Consider the following 21318-nt stretch of genomic DNA (forward strand, 5'->3'; position numbering starts at 1 on the left):
TCATATGAATTCATCTCTCTCTTCACATCAAACACAGCATCTTTCATCTCTCTCTTCACGGCAAACACAGCATTTTTCATATCTCTTCACGGCAAACACAGCATCTTTCATCTCTCTCTTCACGGCAAACACAGCATCTTTCATCTCTCTCTTCACAGCAAACACAGCATCTTTCATCTCTCTTCACATCAAACACAGCATCTTTCATCTCTCTCTTCACATCAAACACAGCATCTTTCATCTCTCTCTTCACGGCATCTTTCATCTCTCTCTTCACGGCATCTTTTATATCTCTCTTCACGGCAAACACAGCATCTTTCATCTCTCTCTTCACAGCAAACACAATATCTTTCATCTCTCTTTCTTCACGGCAAACACAGCATCTTTCATCTCTCTTCACGGCATCTTTCATCTCTCTTCACGGCATCTTTCATCTCTCTCTTCACGTCAAACACAGCATCTTTCATCTCTCTTCACGGCATCTTTCATCTCTCTCTTCACGGCAAACACAGCATCTTTCATCTCTCTCTTCACGTCAAACACAGCATCTTTCATCTCTCTGTCTTCACGGCAAAGACAGCATCTTTCATCTCTCTGTCTTCATGGCAAACACAGCATCTTTCATCTCTCTTTCACGGCAAACACAGCATATTTCATCTCTCTTTCTCACGGCAAACACAGCATCTTTCATCTCTCTCTTCACGGCAAACACAGCATCTTCATCTCTCTTCACGGCAAACACAGCATCTTTCATCTCTCTGCACAGCAAACACAGCATCTTTCATCTCTCTCTTCACGGCAAACACAGCATCTTTCATCTCTCTTCACGGCAAACACAGCATCTTTCATCTCTCTCTTCACGGCAAACACAACATCTTTCATCTCTCTCTTCACGGCAAACACAGCATCTTTCATCTCTCTCTCTCTTCACGGCAAACACAGCATCTTTCATATCTCTTCACGGCATCTTTCATCTCTCTCTTCACGGCAAACACAGCATCTTTCATCTCTCTCTTCACGGCAAACACAGCATTTTTCATCTCTCTTCACAGCAAACACAGCATCTTTCATCTCTCACCACGACCCTCATGGTTCTGGCATGGGCACGGGTTGACTTGCACTGACATGACCTTGACGACACCGGATGGCGGTGTGGTGAAGACCGTCTCCTCCTGTCTGGAGTCTGGTGCTGGGGGAGAAATGGATGTGCACGGTGCGTGAGTCACGGCCATCGGTGTGCGGTGTGGGTGGGGGACACGGGGGTAGTGTGGGTGGGGAACAAGGGGGCGGGGTGTTCCAGGGTCCTGTCGTTACTCATGACAGTGACGGGTATAATGGCCTTGCCCTCACATTACGTTCTTTCCTCTCAGGGGTTGGAAGAAAAAGAGAGGGAGAGAGAGGGGTTGGGGATTAATATGTGTCGTATGGCCTTCACTAATGTTTGATTTTTTTTTAAATAATGTTTTCCAGGTTCGGGTGGAGTGAAGGGGAAGAAGAGAGATTGGGGAGGAGGGGTGTGTCGTGTTAAACACTGTATTTTCGAGATGGACTCACTGGAAGCTGATCATCAAAAAAAAAAAAAAAAAAAAAGACCCACAATGAGTGTCTAAAACAACCTTTGATTCATACCGAAAACAACCCATAATGAATGCCTGAAACAGTGCATGATAAATACCGAAAACAACCCATAATGAATGCCTGAAACAGTGCATGATAAATACCGAAAACAACCCATAATGAATGCCTGAAACAGTGCATGATAAATACCGAAAACAACCCATAATGAATGCCTGAAACAGTGCATGATAAATACCGAAAACAACCCATAATGAATGCCTGAAACAGTGCATGATAAATACCGAAAACAACCCATAATGAATGCCTGAAACAGTGCATGATAAATACCGAAAACAACACATGATGAATATCTAAAACTACCCGTCATGTACATTCTTTAACCACCCCTAACACTGAGCGTCTGTCTGCGTGTATCCGACGACCCCATCTTGCCGGCCTGATAAACGGATGGGTTCGGTCCACCTGACGTCAGGGTCATCCACACTGAACCCGGTGAAGGTGAACAGGCAGGTGGACAGGTGTGGACACTGCTGCCCCTCTGTACCTGATCCTCTCCTGGGCTGTGTGGCCACGGTCATTCGCTGACCACCACACGTACACTCCCTTCAGTATGCAGCGTGGTTCTGCACGCTCCCGCTGTCTGGGAGAGTGTTTCTTCTTCTTCTTCTTCTTCTTCTTCTTCTTCTTCTTCTCCTCCTCCTCCTCCTCCTCCTCCTCCTCCTCCTCCTTCTTCTCCTCCTTCTTCTTCTTCTTCTTCCCCCTTCCTCCTCCTCCTCCCCCTCCTCCTCCTCCTCCTCCTCCTCCTCCTTCTTCTTCTTCTTCTTCTTCTTCTTCTTCTTCTTCTTCTTCTTCTTCTTCTTCTTCTTCTTCTTCTATCCCAAGTTCATCCTCTTCCTTCTCCTCTTCCTCCTTGTTATTGTTGTTGTTCGTTTCTTTCGTCGTTGTCATCCTCTCATTTATCTCATTATCCGAATAAAAGATTAAAGAACTAAAACATTAAAAGAATTGAAAGACCCCTGTATATCCCTGAATAGATCCTGTCAGCGACGCCAGTTGTATAATCGACTGCGTGGGCCGGAGTGGTGTGTAAAAGGGGATTTAAAGGATTAAAGAATGAACAAGATAGAAAATTCCACGTTCAGGCCAGGGGCATGAAGAGGCCAGTCACACAGAGCTTTGTGTTATTTTGTCAACAACGTCCATATTCTAAATATATTTCTGCTAATAATTACGATGTAATCATTAATTGCAATGTTTTAAAAGCGAATATGTGAAATGCTTTTATTTGAGTACATATGTTTATTACTCTTGTTTAATCAAGTAAACCGCGTGTGTGGGGTGGGGCGGGGGGGTGCGGGGGGGTGCTGATTATCTGGTTGTGGTTTTCCGCAATTTATCTTTATTCTTATCTTATCTGTCTATCATAATCAATGTGTAATATAGTAGGCTATGCTGATAATGATATTCAAAATAATGTTTCTTAATTCTTTCTGTTTTTACATTAAGAATACCAGTTATTACCTGCAGTGTGTGGATGTATGTATGAAACGGTGTATGTGATATTTTTTTTACATTTGTGTCTTTGTAATATTCGTAAAAGCTGTTGTTGACTTTTACAGTTATGGTCCCCATGTTGTTTACTTGTCTATGTTGTGATAATGCACCTGACCAAATTTCTCCAGTTGGAGATAATAAAGTTATTCTTATTCTTATTATTATTCTTATTCTAAGAAAAGAAGACAGTGTCTGTAAAAGACAAAAACAATAAATGTCACAAGTACAGCATGTCACGAATGCAAATGGATAGTAAGCACATGTGTATATATATATATATATATATATATATATACATATATATATATATATATTACAATAGAAAGACTACCACTTGGTTCGGATTTGGTGAGTGGAGGTCAGTAGATCAATTACAAAAAAATCGTCTTCAACGGCTTGTGTGCTGTGAAGTTTAGCTGTAGCAGTCATCGTAGCCAGCTCAGTGCTCGGCTACAATTATCACTATCATTATTACTGTTGTTGTTGTTGTTGTTCTTCTTCTTCTTCTTCATATTATTATTATTATTATTATTGTATGGCTGCCTGCATGAAGGGGTAAAAACGGTCATACACTTTAAAGCCCACTTGTGGACATTCGAAAGAACGTGGGAGTTGCAGCCCACGAACACAGAAGAAGAAGATGATGATGATGATGATGACTGTGTGTTGTGCTGTGGGTGCAGACGCCGAGGGAGCAGTACCTGATGCCTGTGGACCAGACGTTCTTCATGCCGGAGTTCCTGCTGCAGGCCATCGATGACACTGGCCTTATCGCCTCCCAGCTCTTCCACGTGGAGGAAATGATCATCACCGGTCAGACCTGCTGTCTGTCTGTCTGTCTGTCTGTCTGTCTCTGTCTGTCTTCCTGTCTGTCTGTCTGTCTGTCTGTCTGTCTTTGTCTGTCTGTCTGTTTGTTTGTCTGTCTGTCTGTCTGTCTTTGTCTGTCTGTCTGTCTTTGTCTGTCTGTCTGTCTGTCTGTCTTTGTCTGTCTCTCTGTCTGTCTCTGTCTGTCTGTCTTTGTCTGTCTGTCTGTCTTTGTTTGTCTGTCTCTGTCTGTCTGTCTGTCTTTGTCTCTCTTTGTCTGTCTGTCTTTGTCTCTTTGTCTGTCTCTGTCTGTCTGTCTTTGTCTGTTTGTATCTGTCTGTCTGTCTTTGTCTGTCTGTCTTTGTCTGTCTGACTCTCTGTTTGTCAGTCTGTCTGACTGTCTGTCTGTCCGTCTGACTGTTGGTCTGTCTGTCTGTTTTTCGTGGATCGGTCTTTTGGTCGCTATCTCTTCTCCTCTCTCTCTCTCTCTCTCTCTCTGTCTCTCTCTCTCTCTCCGTCTTTCTCTCTCTCTTTCTCTGTTTAATTATTTATCTGTATACATTCATTTGTCTTTCCGTCTGTCTGCCTCCATCTCTCTCTCTCTCTCTCTCTCTCTCTCTCTCTCTCTGTCCGCACCCCCCCTCCTTCCTTTTTTTTTCTTCTTTCTTCAACCTCACCCTTCGGTTCTGCTCATTCTTATTCTCTTCTTAACAGTTACATCGATACCTGTCTTGGTCTCTATAAGTATCCATAATTATCATTCATTCATCATCATTTGTGTCTGTAAAGCGCTTGGAGCTTTGGTCTCTATAAGTATCCATAATTATCATTCATTCATTCATCATTTGTGTCTGTAAAGCGCTTAGAGCTTGGTCTCTATAAGTATCCATAATTATCATTCGTTCATCATCATATGTGTCTGTAAAGCGCTTAGAGCTTGGTCTCTATAAGTATCCATAATTATCATTCATTTATCATCATTTGTGTCTGTAAAGCGCCTAGAGTTTGGTCTCTATAAGTATCCATAATTATCATTCGTTCATTCATCATTTGTGTCTGTAAAGCGCTTAGAGCTTGGTCTCTATAAGTATCCATAGTTATCATTCGTTCATCATCATATGTGTCTGTAAAGCGCTTAGAGCTTGGTCTCTATAAGTATCCATAATTATCATTCATTTATCATCATTTGTGTCTGTAAAGCGCCTAGAGTTTGGTCTCTATAAGTATCCATAATTATCATTCGTTCATTCATCATTTGTGTCTGTAAAGCGCTTAGAGCTTGGTCTCTATAAGTATCCATAATTATCATTCGTTCATCATCATATGTGTCTGTAAAGCGCTTAGAGCTTGGTCTCTATAAGTATCCATAATTATCATTCATTTATCATCATTTGTGTCTGTAAAGCGCCTAGAGTTTGGTCTCTATAAGTATCCATAATTATCATTCGTTCATTCATCATTTGTGTCTGAAAGGCGTCTTGAACTTGGTCTCTATAAGTATCCATAATTATCATTCATTCATTCATCATTTGTGTCTGTAAAGCGCTTAGAGCTTGGTCTCCGACCGAGGACAGGCGCTACGTAAGTACATCAGTATGACGTCATTTCTCCCCAGACGTGTTGACTCCGCCAGAGGAGCGGGGAGCCCTTGGCGAGGGCCGCGGGGGTCTGACCACGGAGTACTTCAACAAGGTCAACCTGACCCACAGCCTCAGCTACAGCCCAGGGAGGGGGCTGGAGGCGGTCCTGACGTGGGCGGCTCCCCGGGAGGTGGCTGGGCGGAGGCTGGTGGAGTACGAGGTGGTCTACATCCTGCGGCAGTGCGGCATCTACCTCGACCTGCCCAAGTGTTCCTATGCTGATGACCTCTACACCGCCATTGTGCCCGTCAGGCGCGGGGAGCAGGTAGCACAGCGGTCCGCTGTTGTTCACTGTTGTACACTCCTGTGACGGGCGCAGCAGCCGAGTGGTTAAAGCGTTGGACTTTCAACCTGTGGGCCACTGGTTCGAATCTCAGTAACGCTGACTGGTGGGTAAAGGGTGGAGATTTTTCCGATCTCCCAGGTCAACATATGTGCAGACCTGCTTGTGCCTGAACCCCCTTCGTGTGTATACGCAAGCAGAAGATCAAATACGCACGTAAACGATCCTTTAATCCATGTCAGCGTTCGGTGCGTAATGGAAACAAGAACATACCCAGCATGCACACCACCGAAAACGGAGTATGGCTGCCTACATGGCGGGGGTAAAAACGGCGATACACGTAAAAACCCACTCGTACACATACGAGTGAACGTAGAAGTTGCAGCCCATGAACGAAGAAGAAGAAGATTATTACAGCATAGTACAGAGTTGTGCAGCGTTGTACAGAGTTGTGCGGTATAGTACAGTGTTTACAGGACAGTGCAATGTTATGTACAATGTTATGCAGGGCAGTCCAGGACAGTATAGTACAGCTCAGTACCATATATTACAGTACAAACCAATGCACTACAGTACGATTCAATGCAACACAGTACAGTACAGTACAACACAACACAACGCAATACAATTCATTACAATAATACAACACAATACAATACAGTACAGTACAATATAATACAGAACAGAGGAGTACAATATAGTTTAGTGCAGTATAGTATAGCACAGCATGGCACAGCATAGCGTAATGTAGTGTAATTAAGTATGGTATGGTATGGTATGGTATTTTTCAGTACACCACAGAACAGTACAGTTTAGTATAGCACAGTATAAAACAGTACAATGCAAAGCAATACAGTACAGTATAGTACAGTGCAGTGCTGTTGAGCATAGTATAGCACAGCGTAGTGCACTGTAGTGTAGTGTACTGTGGTATGGTGTGGTGTGGTATGGTATGTGTGATGTGGTGTGATGTGGTGTGGTGTGGTGTGGTAGGTGTGGTGTGGTGTGGTAGGTGTGGTGTGGTGGGGTGGGGTGTGGTATGGTAGGTGTGGTGTGGTGTGGTGTGGTGAGGTGGGGTGTGGTATGGTAGGTGTGGTGTGGTGTGATGTGGTGTGGTGTGGTATGGTAGGTGTGGTGTGGTGTGGTGTGGTATGGTAGGTGTGGTGTGGCATGGTAGGTGTGGTGTGGTGTGGTGGGGTGGGGTGGGGTAGGGTGTGGTATGGTATGGTAGGTGTGGTGTGGTGTGGTGTGGTATGGTAGGTGTGGTGTGGTGTGGTGGGGTGGGGTGGGGTGGGGTGGGGTGTGGTGTGGTGTGGTAGGTGTGGTGTGGTGGGGTGTGGTATGGTAGGTGTGGTGTGGTGGGGTGTGGTGTGGTAGGTGTGGTGTGGTGTGGCATGGTAGGTGTGGTGTGGTGTGGTGTGGTGTGGTGTGGTGTGGTGTGGTAGGTGTGGTGTGGTGTGGTGTGGTAGGTGTGGTGTGGTGTGGTGTGGTGTGGTGTGGTAGGTGTGGTGTGGTGTGGTGTGGTGTGGTAGGTGTGGTGTGGTATGGTGTGGTGTGGTGTGGTAGGTGTGGTGTGGTGTGGTGTGGTGTGGTGTGGTGTGGTAGGTGTGGTGTGGTGTGGTGTGGTGTGGTGTGGTGTGGTAGGTGTGGTGTGGTGTGGTGTGGTGTGGTGTGGTGTGGTGTGGTAGGTGTGGTGTGGTGTGGTGTGGTGTGGTGTGGTGTGGTGTGGTGTGGTAGGTGTGGTGTGGTGTGGTAGGTGTGGTAGGTGTGGTGTGGTATGGTGTGGTGTGGTAGGTGTGGTGTGGTGTGGTAGGTGTGGTGTGGTGTGGTGTGGTGTGGTAGGTGTGGTGTGGTATGGCATGGTAGGTGTGGTGTGGTGTGGTGTGGTGTGGTGTGGTGTGGTAGGTGTGGTGTGGTATGGCATGGTAGGTGTGGTGTGGTAGGTGTGGTAGGTGTGGTGTGGTATGGCATGGTAGGTGTGGTGTGGTGTGGTGTGGCATGGTAGGTGTGGTGGGGTGTGGTGTGGTGTGGCATGGTAGGTGTGGTGTGGTGTGGTGTGGTGTGGTGTGGTGTGGTGTGGTGTGGTAGGTGTGGTGTGGTGTGGCATGGTAGGTGTGGTGTGGTGTGGTGTGGTATGGTGTGGTGTGGCATGGTAGGTGTGGTGTGGTGTGGTGTGGTATGGTGTGGTGTGGTGTGGCATGGTAGGTGTGGTGTGGTGTGGTGTGGTATGGTGTGGTGTGGTGTGGCATGGTAGGTGTGGTGTGGTGTGGTGTGGTATGGTGTGGTGTGGTGTGGCATGGTAGGTGTGGTGTGGTGTGGTGTGGTGTGGTGTGGTGTGGTGTGGTGTGGTGTGGTGTGGTGTGGCATGGTAGGTGTGGTGTGGTGTGGTGTGGTATGGCATGGTAGGTGTGGTGTGGTGTGGCATGGTAGGTGTGGTGTGGTGTAGTGTGGTGTGGTGTGGTGTGGTAGGTGTGGTGTGGTATGGCATGGTAGGTGTGGTGTGGTGTGGCATGGTAGGTGTGGTGTGGTGTGGTAGGTGTGGTGTGGTGTGGCATGGTAGGTGTGGTGTGGTGTGGTAGGTGTGGTGTGGTGTGGCATGGTAGGTGTGGTGTGGTGGGGTGTGGTGTGGTGTGGCATGGTAGGTGTGGTAGGTGGGGTGTGGTATGGCATGGTAGGTGTGGTGTGGTGGGGTGTGGTGTGGTGTGGCATGGTAGGTGTGGTGTGGTATGGCATGGTAGGTGTGGCATGGTAGGTGTGGTAGGTGTGGTGTGGTATGGCATGGTAGGTGTGGTAGGTGTGGTGTGGTGTGGCATGGTAGGTGTGGTGTGGTATGGCATGGTAGGTGTGGCATGGTAGGTGTGGTAGGTGGGGTGTGGTATGGCATGGTAGGTGTGGTAGGTGGGGTGTGGTATGGCATGGTAGGTGTGGTAGGTGTGGTGTGGTGTGGCATGGTAGGTGTGGTGTGGTGTGGCATGGTAGGTGTGGTGTGGTGTGGCATGGTAGGTGTGGTGTGGTATGGCATGGTAGGTGTGGTAGGTGGGGTGTGGTATGGCATGGTAGGTGTGGTAGGTGTGGTGTGGTGTGGCATGGTAGGTGTGGTGTGGTGTGGCATGGTAGGTGTGGTGTGGTGTGGTATGTGTGGTGTGGTGTGGTGTGGTGTGGTGGGGTGTGGTATGGTGTGGTGTGGCATGGTAGGTGTGGTGTGGTGTGGTATGTGTGGTGTGGTGTGGTGGGGTGTGGTATGGTAGGTGTGGTGTGGTGTGGTAGGTGTGGTGTGGTGTGGTGGGGTGTGGTATGGTAGGTGTGGTGTGGTAGGTGTGGTGGGGTGTGGTATGGTAGGTGTGGTGTGGTAGGTGTGGTGTGGTGTGGTAGGTGTGGTGTGGTGTGGTATGGTAGGTGTGGTGTGGTGTGGTGTGGTGTGGTGTGGTGTGGTAGGTGTGGTGTGGTGTGGTAGGTGTGGTGTGGTGTTGTGTGGTGGGGTGTGGTGTGGTATGGTAGGTGTGGTGTGGTGTGGTGTGGTATGGTAGGTGTGGTGTGGTGGGGTGTGGTATGGTAGGTGTGGTGTGGTGTGGTGTGGTATGGTAGGTGTGGTGTGGTGTGGTAGGTGTGGTGTGGTGTGGTGTGGTGTGGTGTGGTGTGGTAGGTGTGGTGTGGTGTGGTGTGGTGTGGTGTGGTATGGTAGGTGTGGTGTGGTGTGGTATGGTAGGTGTGGTGTGGTGTGGTAGGTGTGGTGTGGTGTGGTGTGGTGTGGTGTGGTGTGGTAGGTGTGGTGTGGTGTGGTGTGGTATGGTAGGTGTGGTGTGGTGTGGTGTGGTGGGGTGGGGTGTGGTATGGTATGGTAGGTGTGGTGGGGTGTGGTATGGTAGGTGTGGTGTGGTGTGGTGTGGTGGGGTGGGGTAGGGTGTGGTATGGTATGGTAGTTGTGGTGTGGTGTAGTGTGGTGTGGTGTGGTGGGGTAGGGTGTGGTATGGTATGGTAGGTGTGGTGTGGTGTGGTGTGGTGTGGTGTGGTGTGGTGTGGTAGGTGTGGTGTGGTGTGGTGTGGTGTGGTATGGTAGGTGTGGTGTGGTATGGTGTGGTGTGGTGTGGTAGATGTGGTGTGGTGTGGTGTGGTGTGGTGTGGTGTGGTACACTACAGCACATTATTGTGTGTGTTCTTCAGTGTAACGTCTATCCACATACTGTGATTTTAGACGGGTACAATGTGGTACAGTATAATGCAATATAACAGATTGCAGTACAGCACAGTAGAGTTCAAAACAGCACAGCACAGTACAGCAGAGTTCAAAACAGCACAGTACAGTAGAGTTCAAAACAGCACAGTACAGTACAGCAGAGTTCAAAACAGCACAGTACAGTAGAGTTCAAAACAGCACAGTAGAGTTCAAAACAGCACAGTACAGCAGAGTTCAAAACAGCACAGTACAGCAGAGTTCAAAACAGCACAGTACAGTACAGCAGAGTTCAAAACAGCACAGTAGAGTTCAAAACAGCACAGTACAGTAGAGTTCAAAACAGCACAGTACAGCAGAGTTCAAAACAGCACAGTACAGCAGAGTTCAAAACAGCACAGTACAGTACAGCAGAGTTCAAAACAGCACAGTACAGTACAGCAGAGTTCAAAACAGCACAGTAGAGTTCAAAACAGCACAGTACAGTACAGCAGAGTTCAAAACAGCACAGTACAGTAGAGTTCAAAACAGCACAGTACAGCAGAGTTCAAAACAGCACAGTAGAGTTCAAAACAGCACAGCACAGTACAGCAGAGTTCAAAACAGCACAGTACAGTAGAGTTCAAAACAGCACAGTAGAGTTCAAAACAGCACAGTACAGTACAGTAGAGTTCAAAACAGCACAGTAGAGTTCAAAACAGCACAGCACAGTACAGTAGAGTTCAAAACAGCACAGTACAGTAGAGTTCAAAACAGCACAGCACAGTGCAGTAGAGTTCAAAACAGCACAGCACAGTGCAGTAGAGTTCAAAACAGCACAGCACAGTACAGTAGAGTTCAAAACAGCACAGCACAGTAGAGTTCAAAACAGCACAGTAGAGTTCAAAACAGCACAGCACAGTGCAGTAGAGTTCAAAACAGCACAGTACAGTAGAGTTCAAAACAGCACAGCACAGTGCAGTAGAGTTCAAAACAGCACAGCACAGTGCAGTAGAGTTCAAAACAGCACAGCACAGTACAGTAGAGTTCAAAACAGCACAGCACAGTACAGTACAGTAGAGTTCAAAACAGCACAGTACAGTAGAGTTCAAAACAGCACAGTACAGCAGAGTTCAAAACAGCACAGCACAGTACAGTAGAGTTCAAAACAGCACAGTACAGCAGAGTTCAGCACAGCACAGTACAGCAGAGTTCAAAACAGCACAGCACAGTACAGTAGAGTTCAAAACAGCACAGTACAGCAGAGTTCAGCACAGCACAGCACAGTACAGCAGAGTTCAAAACAGCACAGTACAGTACAGCAGAGTTCAAAACAGCACAGCACAGTACAGCAGAGTTCAAAACAGCACAGTAGAGTTCAAAACAGCACAACACAGCACAGTACAGTAGAGTTCAAAACAGCACAGCACAATACAGTCGTAGTGAGCGCTGTGTGTGTGTGTGTGTGTGTGTGTGTGTGTGTGTGTGTGTGTGTCGTGACCACAGCCCCGGTTCACCACGGAACACCTGTACTTCAACACGCACTACCAAGTCGTTCTCCGGCTGGCCGACGACCCCCGACACCCGCCCCGACAGCGGGGCGACGAGAAGTTGGCGTCGGTCCGGATCGACACTCAGCGCTGTGCCCAGCCCAGCGCGGACTTCATCCGCTGCTTCTCCATCGTCGGCGGGCCCGACCTCGCCACTTCCGCTGCGGCGTCCCACAGCAACGTCACCGACAACGTCACTTCCGCTTCGGACAGCAACGTCACTGCCGGCACGGAACGTGGTGAGGAGGAGGGAGGTGGGTGGGGAGTTGTCTTTACTGTTGGTTTGCTGCTTTACCAGTGGGACACACACACACACACACACACACACACACACACACACACACACACACACACACACACACACACACACACACACACACACACACAAAGAAAGAAAGAAAAGTAAAGGAATGGATCACGAAAAATAATGCTCTGTGGACTTTACATACGAACTGTGGATGACACCCCCCACCCCCACCCGCCCCCACCCCGTGTGTGTGTCTGTGTATCTGTGTGTGTCTGCGTCTGAGTATCTGTGTGTGTATATATATATATGTGTGTGTGTGTGTGTGTGTGTGTGTGTGTGTGTGTGTTTCCCATTCTCTTTTTCCAGCCACCCTGGATCTGATACAGGACCTGCTGATCGAGCTGCTGCCGGAGGAAGAGGAGGGGGAGGAGGGGGGAGAGGGGACAGGACCCCAGTGGGAAAGGGAGTGGGAGGGGGAGGGGTGGGCGGGAGGAGGGCGGGGGCAGGGGGGAGGGGTGCTGGTCAACGTGTCCTGGACCTTCCTTTCCGACCCCTCCCTGGTCAACTTCACCGTCAGTGTCCTGAGGCTGGACGCGGGGGTCGGGGGAGAGGACGCGGGGTGGGAGGAGGGCATGGACCTTCAGAAGGCCGTCATCTCTGGAGCCACCTTTTCCATCTTCCGCCTGCAGGACAACGCCGTGTACCGACTGCAGGTGACTCCTGTCGGCCTTGCGTTTATTCTTTCTTCTTTTTTTTTTCTTTTTTTTTAAGGGAGTGGGTGTGGGGGAAGCTGGGAGATGACCGGGGTTGGTTAACTCACTCAGTACGGCCAGTCCTCTCTTCTCCTCTACACAGACCCCTCGGATGTCCAGTGGGTGTCTGAATGACCCAACCTTTTAGCTGCTGTCGTCAGAATTGTGGTATTCTCTGTCAACATTTACCTCTTCAGTATAAGAGCCTTCCTCTTGCAATATTTTGATGATGGTAATTGGGGTGAAACGCGGTTAACGTCGTCCCTTTCGCCGTTCGTATGGAGAGAGTTAAACACAGGAGGCGGAGGAAGAATTTTGTTGACGGTCGTACCATACATACTGGTGATTTTTGTAGGAGTTTTGTTAAAGTGATTTTCGTTTTAAAATTTGGATGTTGAGGAAGAATTTTGTTGAAGGTCGTACCATACATACTGGTGATTTTTGTAGGAGTTTTGTTAAAGTGATTTTCGTTTTAAAATTTGGATGTTGAGGAAGAATTTTGTTGACGGTCGTACCATACATACTGGTGATTTTTGTAGGAGTTTTGTTAAAGTGATTTTCGTTTTAAAATTTGGATGTTGAGGAAGAATTTTGTTGAAGGTCGTACCATACATACTGGTGATTTTTGTAGGAGTTTTGTTAAAGTGATTTTCGTTTTAAAATCTGAATGTTGAACAAGAATTTTGTTTACGGTACTGTCATACGTACGGGTGGGGATTTTAGACATGTTCGTTAAAGTATGCTTTCAAATACGCTCATTTGGAAAGGTCACGGAATAAAATGAATGAACAGGACAGGTATGAGAGGAGAGAAGACTTTTTGTATGTCGAGTGACGGGCGCAATAGCCGAGTGGTTAAAGCGTTGGACTTTCAGTCTGAGGGTCCCGGGTTCGAATCTCGGTAACAGCGCCTGGTGGGCAAAGGGTGGAGATTTTTCCGATCTCCCAGGTCAACATATGTGCAGACCTGCTAGTGCCTGAACCCCCTTCGTGTGTGTACGCAAGCAGAAGATCAAATACGCACGTTAAAGATCCTGTAATCCATGTCAGCGTTCGGTGGGTTATGGAAACAAGAATATACCCAGCATGCACACACCCCGAAAACGGAGTATGGCTGCCTACATGGCGGGGTAAAAACGGTCATGCACGTAAAAGCCCATTTGTGTACATACGAGTGAACGTGGGAGTTGCAGTCCACGAAAGAAGAAGAAGAAGAAGAGTATGTGGAGTCTGGACAAAGAGGGAAGCTTTGATATGATTGTTTTCGGTGACGATGTGGACAGATCGAGGTGAGGACGGCCCCGGGTCAGGGCGGCAGGCTGAGGACGGTGGAGGGCCGCAGGAACCCGGACTTCATCCACAGCAGTGCCCTCACCCACACCTTCAACACCTCCAGCCTCCAGCTGGCAGCCAGGAACACACTGCAGGCGGTGCCACTGACCGGTCAGTGGGATCCGGGGGCGCGCGCGCGCGCGTGTGTGTGTGTGTGTGTGTGTGTGTGTGTGTGCGTGTGTGTGTGTGTGACAGTCGTGATAGTGGCGGTGATGATGGTATTGACAATGATGTAGAGATTGTGGTGATGACCATGATACTGATCATGGTAGTGGTGATGACGATGACGTAGATGATGATGGTGGTGATAATTAATGGTCCTGGTGGTCGTTATGATGATGGTGATGGTTGTGGTGGTGATGGTGGTGGCGTGGTGGTTGTGATGACGATGATGTTTTGACTGTGGTGATGGTCGTTATATTGATGATTATAATGATGGTGATGGTGGTGTAGGTGGTGATATTGATGATAATGATGGTGATGACGATGATGGTGATAGTGATGGTGATGATAATGGTGGTGTTGGTGGCGATATTGATGATAATGATGATGATGGTGATGATGATGGTGGTGGTGATGATGATGATGGTGGTGGTGATGATAATGATGGTGGTGGAGATTATGATGGAGGCGAATGTGTCATTTGGTTGATTGATTGATGTTCTGTGCCGTGTTTGCCACAGAGAAGGGCGGGCGGTCCCTGAACCACGTGATCATCAGCCTGATCTGCGTGGCCGTGACCTTGGCCTTGACCTGCCTGGCCGTCTTCCTATACAAGAAACGACACAGGGTCAAGGACTTCATCGCTCCACGGGCAACCGTCTCCAAGAGCAACAGCTACAAGTCCAGTGTGGGAGGTGGGTGCCTAGAGTGGGTTCTGTGTCTGTGTGTCTGTGTTTGTAGGGGGGGGGGGTCGGGGGGGGAGCGGGTGGAAGCTTGGAGATTTGTCAAATCGAGATGAGACCACAAAGAACTCAGCTGTCGTTGTGCACGTGCTTGGTGTCAGTGCAGAGTATGTTGTCCCCCTGTCCGCACCCACCCCGTTCCCCTTGGCTTGTCAGTGAGCTATAAGTTGTTTGCTTTGTCAACTATAAGCAACAAGTTTTGATATGGTGTAGTTTGTGAACTATAAACAACATGTTTTGAAATTTTGTGGTTTGTGAGCTATAAGCAACATGTTTTGACGTGGTGTGGTTTGTGAGCTATAAGCAACACGTTTTGATATGGTGTGGTTTGTGAACTATAAGCAACACATTTTGATATGGTGTGGTTTGTGAACTATAAGCAACAAGTTTTGATATGGTGTGGTTTGTGAACGATAAGCAACAAGTTTTAACGTGGTGTGGTTTGTGAGCTATAAGCAACATGTTTTGACGTTGTGTGGTTTGTGAGCTATAAGCAACAAGTTTTGACGTGGTGTGGTTTGTGAGCTATAAGCAACACGTTTTGACGTGGTGTGGTTTGTGAGCTATAAGCAACACGTTTTGACGTGGTGTGGTTTGTGAGCTGTAAGCAACAAGTTTTGACGTGGTGTGGTTCGTGAGCTGTAAGCAACACGTTTTGACGTGGTGTGGTTCGTGAGCTGTAAGCAACACGTTTTGACGTGGTGTGGTTTGTGAGCTGTAAGCAACACGTTTTGACGTGGTGTGGTTTGTGAGCTGTAAGCAACACGTTTTGACGTGGTGTGGTTTGTGAGCTATAAGCAACACGTTTTGACGTGGTGTGGTTGGTGAGCTATAAGCAACAAGTTTTGACGTGGTGTGGTTGGTGAGCTATAAGCAACACGTTTTGACGTGGTGTGGTTTGTGAGCTATAAGCAACAAGTTTTGACGTGGTGTGGTTTGTGAGCTATAAGCAACACGTTTTGACGTGGTGTGGTTTGTGAGCTATAAGCAACACGTTTTGACGTGGTGTGGTTTGTGAGCTATAAGCAACAAGTTTTGACGTGGTGTGGTTTGTGAGCTATAAGCAACACGTTTTGACGTGGTGTGGTTGCAGGGAAGACGGACTACTCCAACCAGCTGATGGTGTTCTGTGATGAGTGGGAGCTGGACCCCGCCCAGCTCAAGTTCAGCACGCCCATTGGTCAGGGCGCCTTTGGCCGCGTGGTCACTGGATATTACTCTGACCACAAGGTGGCCATCAAGGTGGTCAAAGGTCAGTACTGCTTTCACTGCCACGTTCGTCTTCAGTTTAACGTCTTTCCACTTGAAGTGATATTAGACGAAAAAAAAAAAAAAAAACACCCGTGGGGGTAGGGGTTGTGGGAGGGGGTGGGGGTAAAAGTGTGTGCATGTGTGGAGGGTGAATAGGGAGAGACAACGCTAGGGAAAATGGAAACGTTATAAACGCCAACATCAAACAACTATAACAAATGTCCTATTGGACTACGCAGCAAACCTTCTGCAACAGCAAATAACATATTGGAATTGTTAATAACACATTCAAATGTTTGTCACAGCAGACAGAGGGAAAAACAATTTGCGAACCGAGATGTCAAACACTAAGGAGGGATAGGGCGTGTGCACTTTTCCAGCATTTTTGTGAACAGGAACAGGAATACTATGACCCAAATTGTTTATGGAGAAACTGGTATTTATCCAATTAGTGTGTTAGTGAAAATGAGATTAGTTCGATTTTGGACCAGCTTAGTGATATCAAACACAGAAAAATATTCTGGGAAAATATATTTGATATTACTTGATTTATATCGAAATGGTATTTATTCTTCAAAATGAATGAGTTGTATCAGACAAATTTTGATAGAAACAGGGTATGACTGTGTTTGGGATGTTCAATTCTTCTTAGAGAGGGAATCTTTCTGCAAAAATGTCAGCATTGCTTTGAGAGATAGTTTTCAAAATCTATGGAGACATGCTCTAGAGGCGAGTAGTAAATGTTTGTTTTATCGAAATTTCAAAAGTGGATTTAGTAGAGAAAAATATATAAGTCAAATGCCTGATAATTACGTTATCAGCTTCTTCAGATTTCGAAGTACTAATCATAAGCTGGAAATAGAAACAGGGAGACACAAAGGCATACCACGAGAGTTACGGCTTTGTAAGGTTTGTAACATATCTGTGATTGGGGATGAGTTTCATTTTATAATGGAATGTCCCAATTATGATCAGTTACAAAATAGATATGTCCCTAAAAAGATTTTTGTCTCCAAAATCGGTTTTTAATTTTTGTAATATGCTCAAAGGAGGCAAAAATGTCATTTTAGCTGTAAGTTTTTGGAGTTAAAAGACATTTGTGTTTTCTCAGCTTTTATGTGACATTGTTGCGTATTTGGAAATGTTTGTTCTGGGCAAAACATTTTGCAGTAATCCTCCATACTCCAGTTGGAGTGAAAGGATAATTGAAAATTGAAATGTGTGTGTGTGTGTGTGTGTGTGTGTGTGTGTGTGTGTGTGTGTGTGTGTGTGTGTGCGTGCGCTCGCGCGAATTTTTTTTTCTCCCCGTATGTCTTTCATAAACTCACAAGCACAGACACATACTCACACTCGCGCATATGGACAAAAGTATGCGCACACAGACACGAACGCGCGCGCGCGCGCACACACACACACACACACACACACACACACACACACACACACACACACAGGGAGGGAGGGAGGGAGTGAGAGAGAGAATGAAAAAGCATTTTTCCACTTCTCTCTGTGTCAAATGTAGGTAGATAGGTACATAGGCAGACAGGGAGATAGGCAGAGATAGACAGACAGATAGAGAGAGAGAGAGAGAGAGAGAGAGAGAGAGAGAGAGAGAGGGGGGTAGTGATACAGCTATATGAAGGAAAGGAAGAGAAGGTCAACACTACCCGCTGTGACAGGAGGAAGGGGCCTTGCCAACTCAAACGTGATCCCCCGGGTTCTCTCTCATAAACAACAACACGCCCTCACAAAAACCAGGAGGAGAAACGGAAGGTTAAGATAACCACGCCCCCTCCTCCTCCCCATCCTTACGCCCTCCTCGTGCGAGATCGCCCTCCCCCACCCCCTTCCTCTCCCTCTCCACCCTCCACACCACTCCCCCACCCTCCGTCACCTTATCAAGTTCATCTTCAGCCCCACTCGCACCCCTCTTCCCAACTGCACTACCCCCACCCCCACACCCACCCCCACAACCCCCGTCCCGTCACCCCCCACCCCCTCCAACTCCACCGACTCCCTCTCTCCATTGTTTAGATAATTGTTCACATGTATCCAACGATACACGTGAAGCAGTGTTGTTGACATGTATCCTACGATACACGTGAAGCAGTGTTGTTGACATGTATCCTACGATACACGTGAAGCAATGTTGTTGACATGTGAGCTTCCTACGATACACGTGAAGCAATGTTGTTGACATGTATCCTACGATACACGTGAAGCAATGTTGTTGACATGTATCCTACGATACACGTGAAGCAATGTTGTTGACATGTATCCTACGATACACGTGAAGCAATGTTGTTGACGTGTATCCTACGATACACGTGAAGCAATGTTGTTGACATGTATCCTACGATACACGTGAAGCAATGTTGTTGACATGTATCCTACGATACACGTGAAGCAATGTTGTTGACATGTGAGCTTCCTACGATACACATGAAGCAGTGTTGTTGACATGTATCCTACGATACACGTGAAGCAATGTTGTTGACGTGTATCCTACGATACACGTGAAGCAATGTTGTTGACATGTGAGCTTCCTACGATACACATGAAGCAGTGTTGTTGACATTTATCCTACGATACACGTGAAGCAATGTTGTTGACGTGTATCCTACGATACACGTGAAGCAATGTTGTTGACATGTATCCTACGATACACGTGAAGCAATGTTGTTGACATGTGAGCTTCCTACGATACACGTGAAGCAATGTTGTTGACATGTATCCTACGATACACGTGAAGCAGTGTTGTTGACATGTATCCTACGATACACGTGAAGCAATGTTGTTGACATGTATCCTACGATACACGTGAAGCAATGTTGTTGACGTGTATCCTACGATACACGTGAAGCAATGTTGTTGACATGTATCCTACGATACACGTGAAGCAATGTTGTTGACATGTATCCTACGATACACGTGAAGCAATGTTGTTGACATGTGAGCTTCCTACGATACACATGAAGCAGTGTTGTTGACATGTATCCTACGATACACGTGAAGCAATGTTGTTGACGTGTATCCTACGATACACGTGAAGCAATGTTGTTGACATGTGAGCTTCCTACGATACACGTGAAGCAATGTTGTTGACATGTATCCTACGATACACGTGAAGCAATGTTGTTGACGTGTATCCTACGATACACGTGAAGCAATGTTGTTGACATGTATCCTACGATACACGTGAAGCAATGTTGTTGACGTGTGTCCTACGATACACGTGAAGCAATGTTGTTGACGTGTCTCCTACGATACACGTGAAGCAATGTTGTTGACATTTATCCTACGATACACGTGAAGCAATGTTGTTGACATTTGAGCTTCCTACGATACACGTGAAGCAATGTTGTTGACATGTATCCTACGATACACGTGAAGCAGTGTTGTTGACATGTGAGCTTCCTACGATACACGTGAAGCAATGTTGTTGACATGTGAAGCGGCTTCCCATCATCAGTGCAGCAGAACAGGTCCCATTCGCCGATTCCCGTTTCGCCTACTCCATGGCTTCCTCAGTGACATTGTGACTCTTGTCCTATTTCGCCTTGTCCACTGTTCCCTTTTAGCCTATTAAGCCTCTCTCTGTCTCACTCTCTCTCTCTCTCTCGATATATATATATATAGATAGATAGATAGATAGTTCACACTCTCTTCGTGTCCTGGGCTCCGCTCCTTGCAGAAAGCACTGAGGTAAATATTGAGACCGGTCAAATATAAAAAAAATATCAACAACAGTAGGCTCTGCATGTCTTTAAAACTTCTGTTCTGAAAGTTTTTACAGCGAAAATTTGCTGCTTTTTAAGAATACAAGTTTTAAAGACATGAAGAGCCTGCTATTTTGGGGTGAAAGGGATAGGGTTAATGTACGCCGGGGTATTTCCAAACGTGAGCAAGAGGAAGAGGGGAGAAAGAGAGGGAGAGAGATAGAGGTGGGGTAGACAGACAGAGACACAGAGTGAGAGGGAGGGAGAGAGATAGAGGTGGGGTAGACAGACAGACACAGAGTGAGAGTGAGAGGGATAGAGGTGGGGTAGACAGAGAGAGACACAGAGTGACACAGAGTGAGAGGGAGGGAGAGAGATGTTTTGTAAAACACTAAAAGACAACAGACAGAAGCGGGAAGGGTGGTGGTGGCAGTGACAGGCAGGCTCCCAGTGTGGAAGGGAGGGGAGGCTCCTGGTGTGGAAGGGAGGGCAGGCTCCTGGTGTGGAAGGGAGGGCAGGCTCCCAGTGTGGAAGGGAGGGCAGGCTCCCAGTGTGGAAGGGAGGGGAGGCTCCTGGTGTGGAAGGGAGGGCAGGCTCCTAGTGTGGAAGGGAAGGTGGAAGGGAGGGCAGGCTCCCAGTGTGGAAGGGAAGGTGGAAGGGAGGGCAGGCTCCCAGTGTGGAAGGGAAGACTGGAAGAGAGGGTAGGCTCCCAGTGTGGAAGGGAGGGCAGGCTCCTAGTGTGGAAGGGAAGACTGGAAGAGAGGGCAGGCTCCCAGTGTGGAAGGGAGGGCAGGCTCCTAGTGTGGAAGGGAAGGTGGAAGGGAGGGCAGGCTCCCAGTGTGGAAGGGAAGGTGGAAGGGAGGGCAGGCTCCTAATGTGGAAGGTGGAAGGGAGGGCAGGCTCCCAGTGTGGAAGGGAGGGCAGGCTCCTAGTGTGGAAGGGAAGGTGGAAGGGAGGACAGGCTCCTAGTGTGGAAGGGAAGGTGGAAGGGAAGGCAGGCTCCTAGTGTGGAAGGGAAGGTGGAAGGGAGGGCAGGCTCCTAGTGTGGAAGGGAAGGTGGAAGGGAAGGCAGGCTCCTAGTGTGGAAGGGAAGACTGGAAGGGAGGGCAGGCTCCTAGTGTGGAAGGCAAGGTGGAAGGGAGGGCAGGCTCCTAGTGTGGAAGGGAAGGCAGGCTCCCAGTGTGGAAGGGAAGGCAGGCTCCCAGTGTGGAAGGGAAGGCAGGCTCCCAGTGTGGAAGGGAAGGTGAAAGGGAGGGCAGGCTCCCAGTGTGGAAGGGAAGGTGAAAGGGAGGGCAGGCTCCCAGTGTGGAAGGGAAGGCAGGCTCCTAGTGTGGAAGGGAAGGTGGAAGGGAGGGCAGGCTCCTAGTGTGGAAGGGAAGGTGGAAGGCAGGCTCCTAGTGTGGAAGGGAAGACTGGAAGGGAGGGCAGGCTCCTAGTGTGGAAGGGAAGGCAGGCTCCCAGTGTGGAAGGGAAGGTGGAAGGGAGGGCAGGCTGATGGCCGATCGGTGAAGCCCTGTGTAGTGCAGGAGTGGTGTCTGGTGATGATTAGGATAG

The 21318-nt window shown here is 47.8% G+C and overlaps 1 protein-coding gene across 1 annotated transcript in view; it reads left to right on the forward strand.

Moving 5' to 3' along the window:
* LOC143296179 (uncharacterized) overlaps positions 1-21318 on the forward strand; it is a 180099-nt gene that overhangs the window by 92949 nt on the left and 65832 nt on the right. The window contains exons 6-12 of the mRNA XM_076607988.1: positions 3816-3945; positions 5552-5841; positions 11516-11798; positions 12173-12519; positions 13841-14000; positions 14573-14746; positions 15888-16046. Coding sequence (XP_076464103.1) covers positions 3816-3945; positions 5552-5841; positions 11516-11798; positions 12173-12519; positions 13841-14000; positions 14573-14746; positions 15888-16046 — 1543 coding nt within the window. The remainder of the gene's footprint in view (positions 1-3815; positions 3946-5551; positions 5842-11515; positions 11799-12172; positions 12520-13840; positions 14001-14572; positions 14747-15887; positions 16047-21318) is intronic.

This window comes from Babylonia areolata, chromosome 21 (assembly GCF_041734735.1).
Source record: "Babylonia areolata isolate BAREFJ2019XMU chromosome 21, ASM4173473v1, whole genome shotgun sequence".
Classification (NCBI taxonomy): domain Eukaryota; kingdom Metazoa; phylum Mollusca; class Gastropoda; order Neogastropoda; family Buccinidae; genus Babylonia; species Babylonia areolata.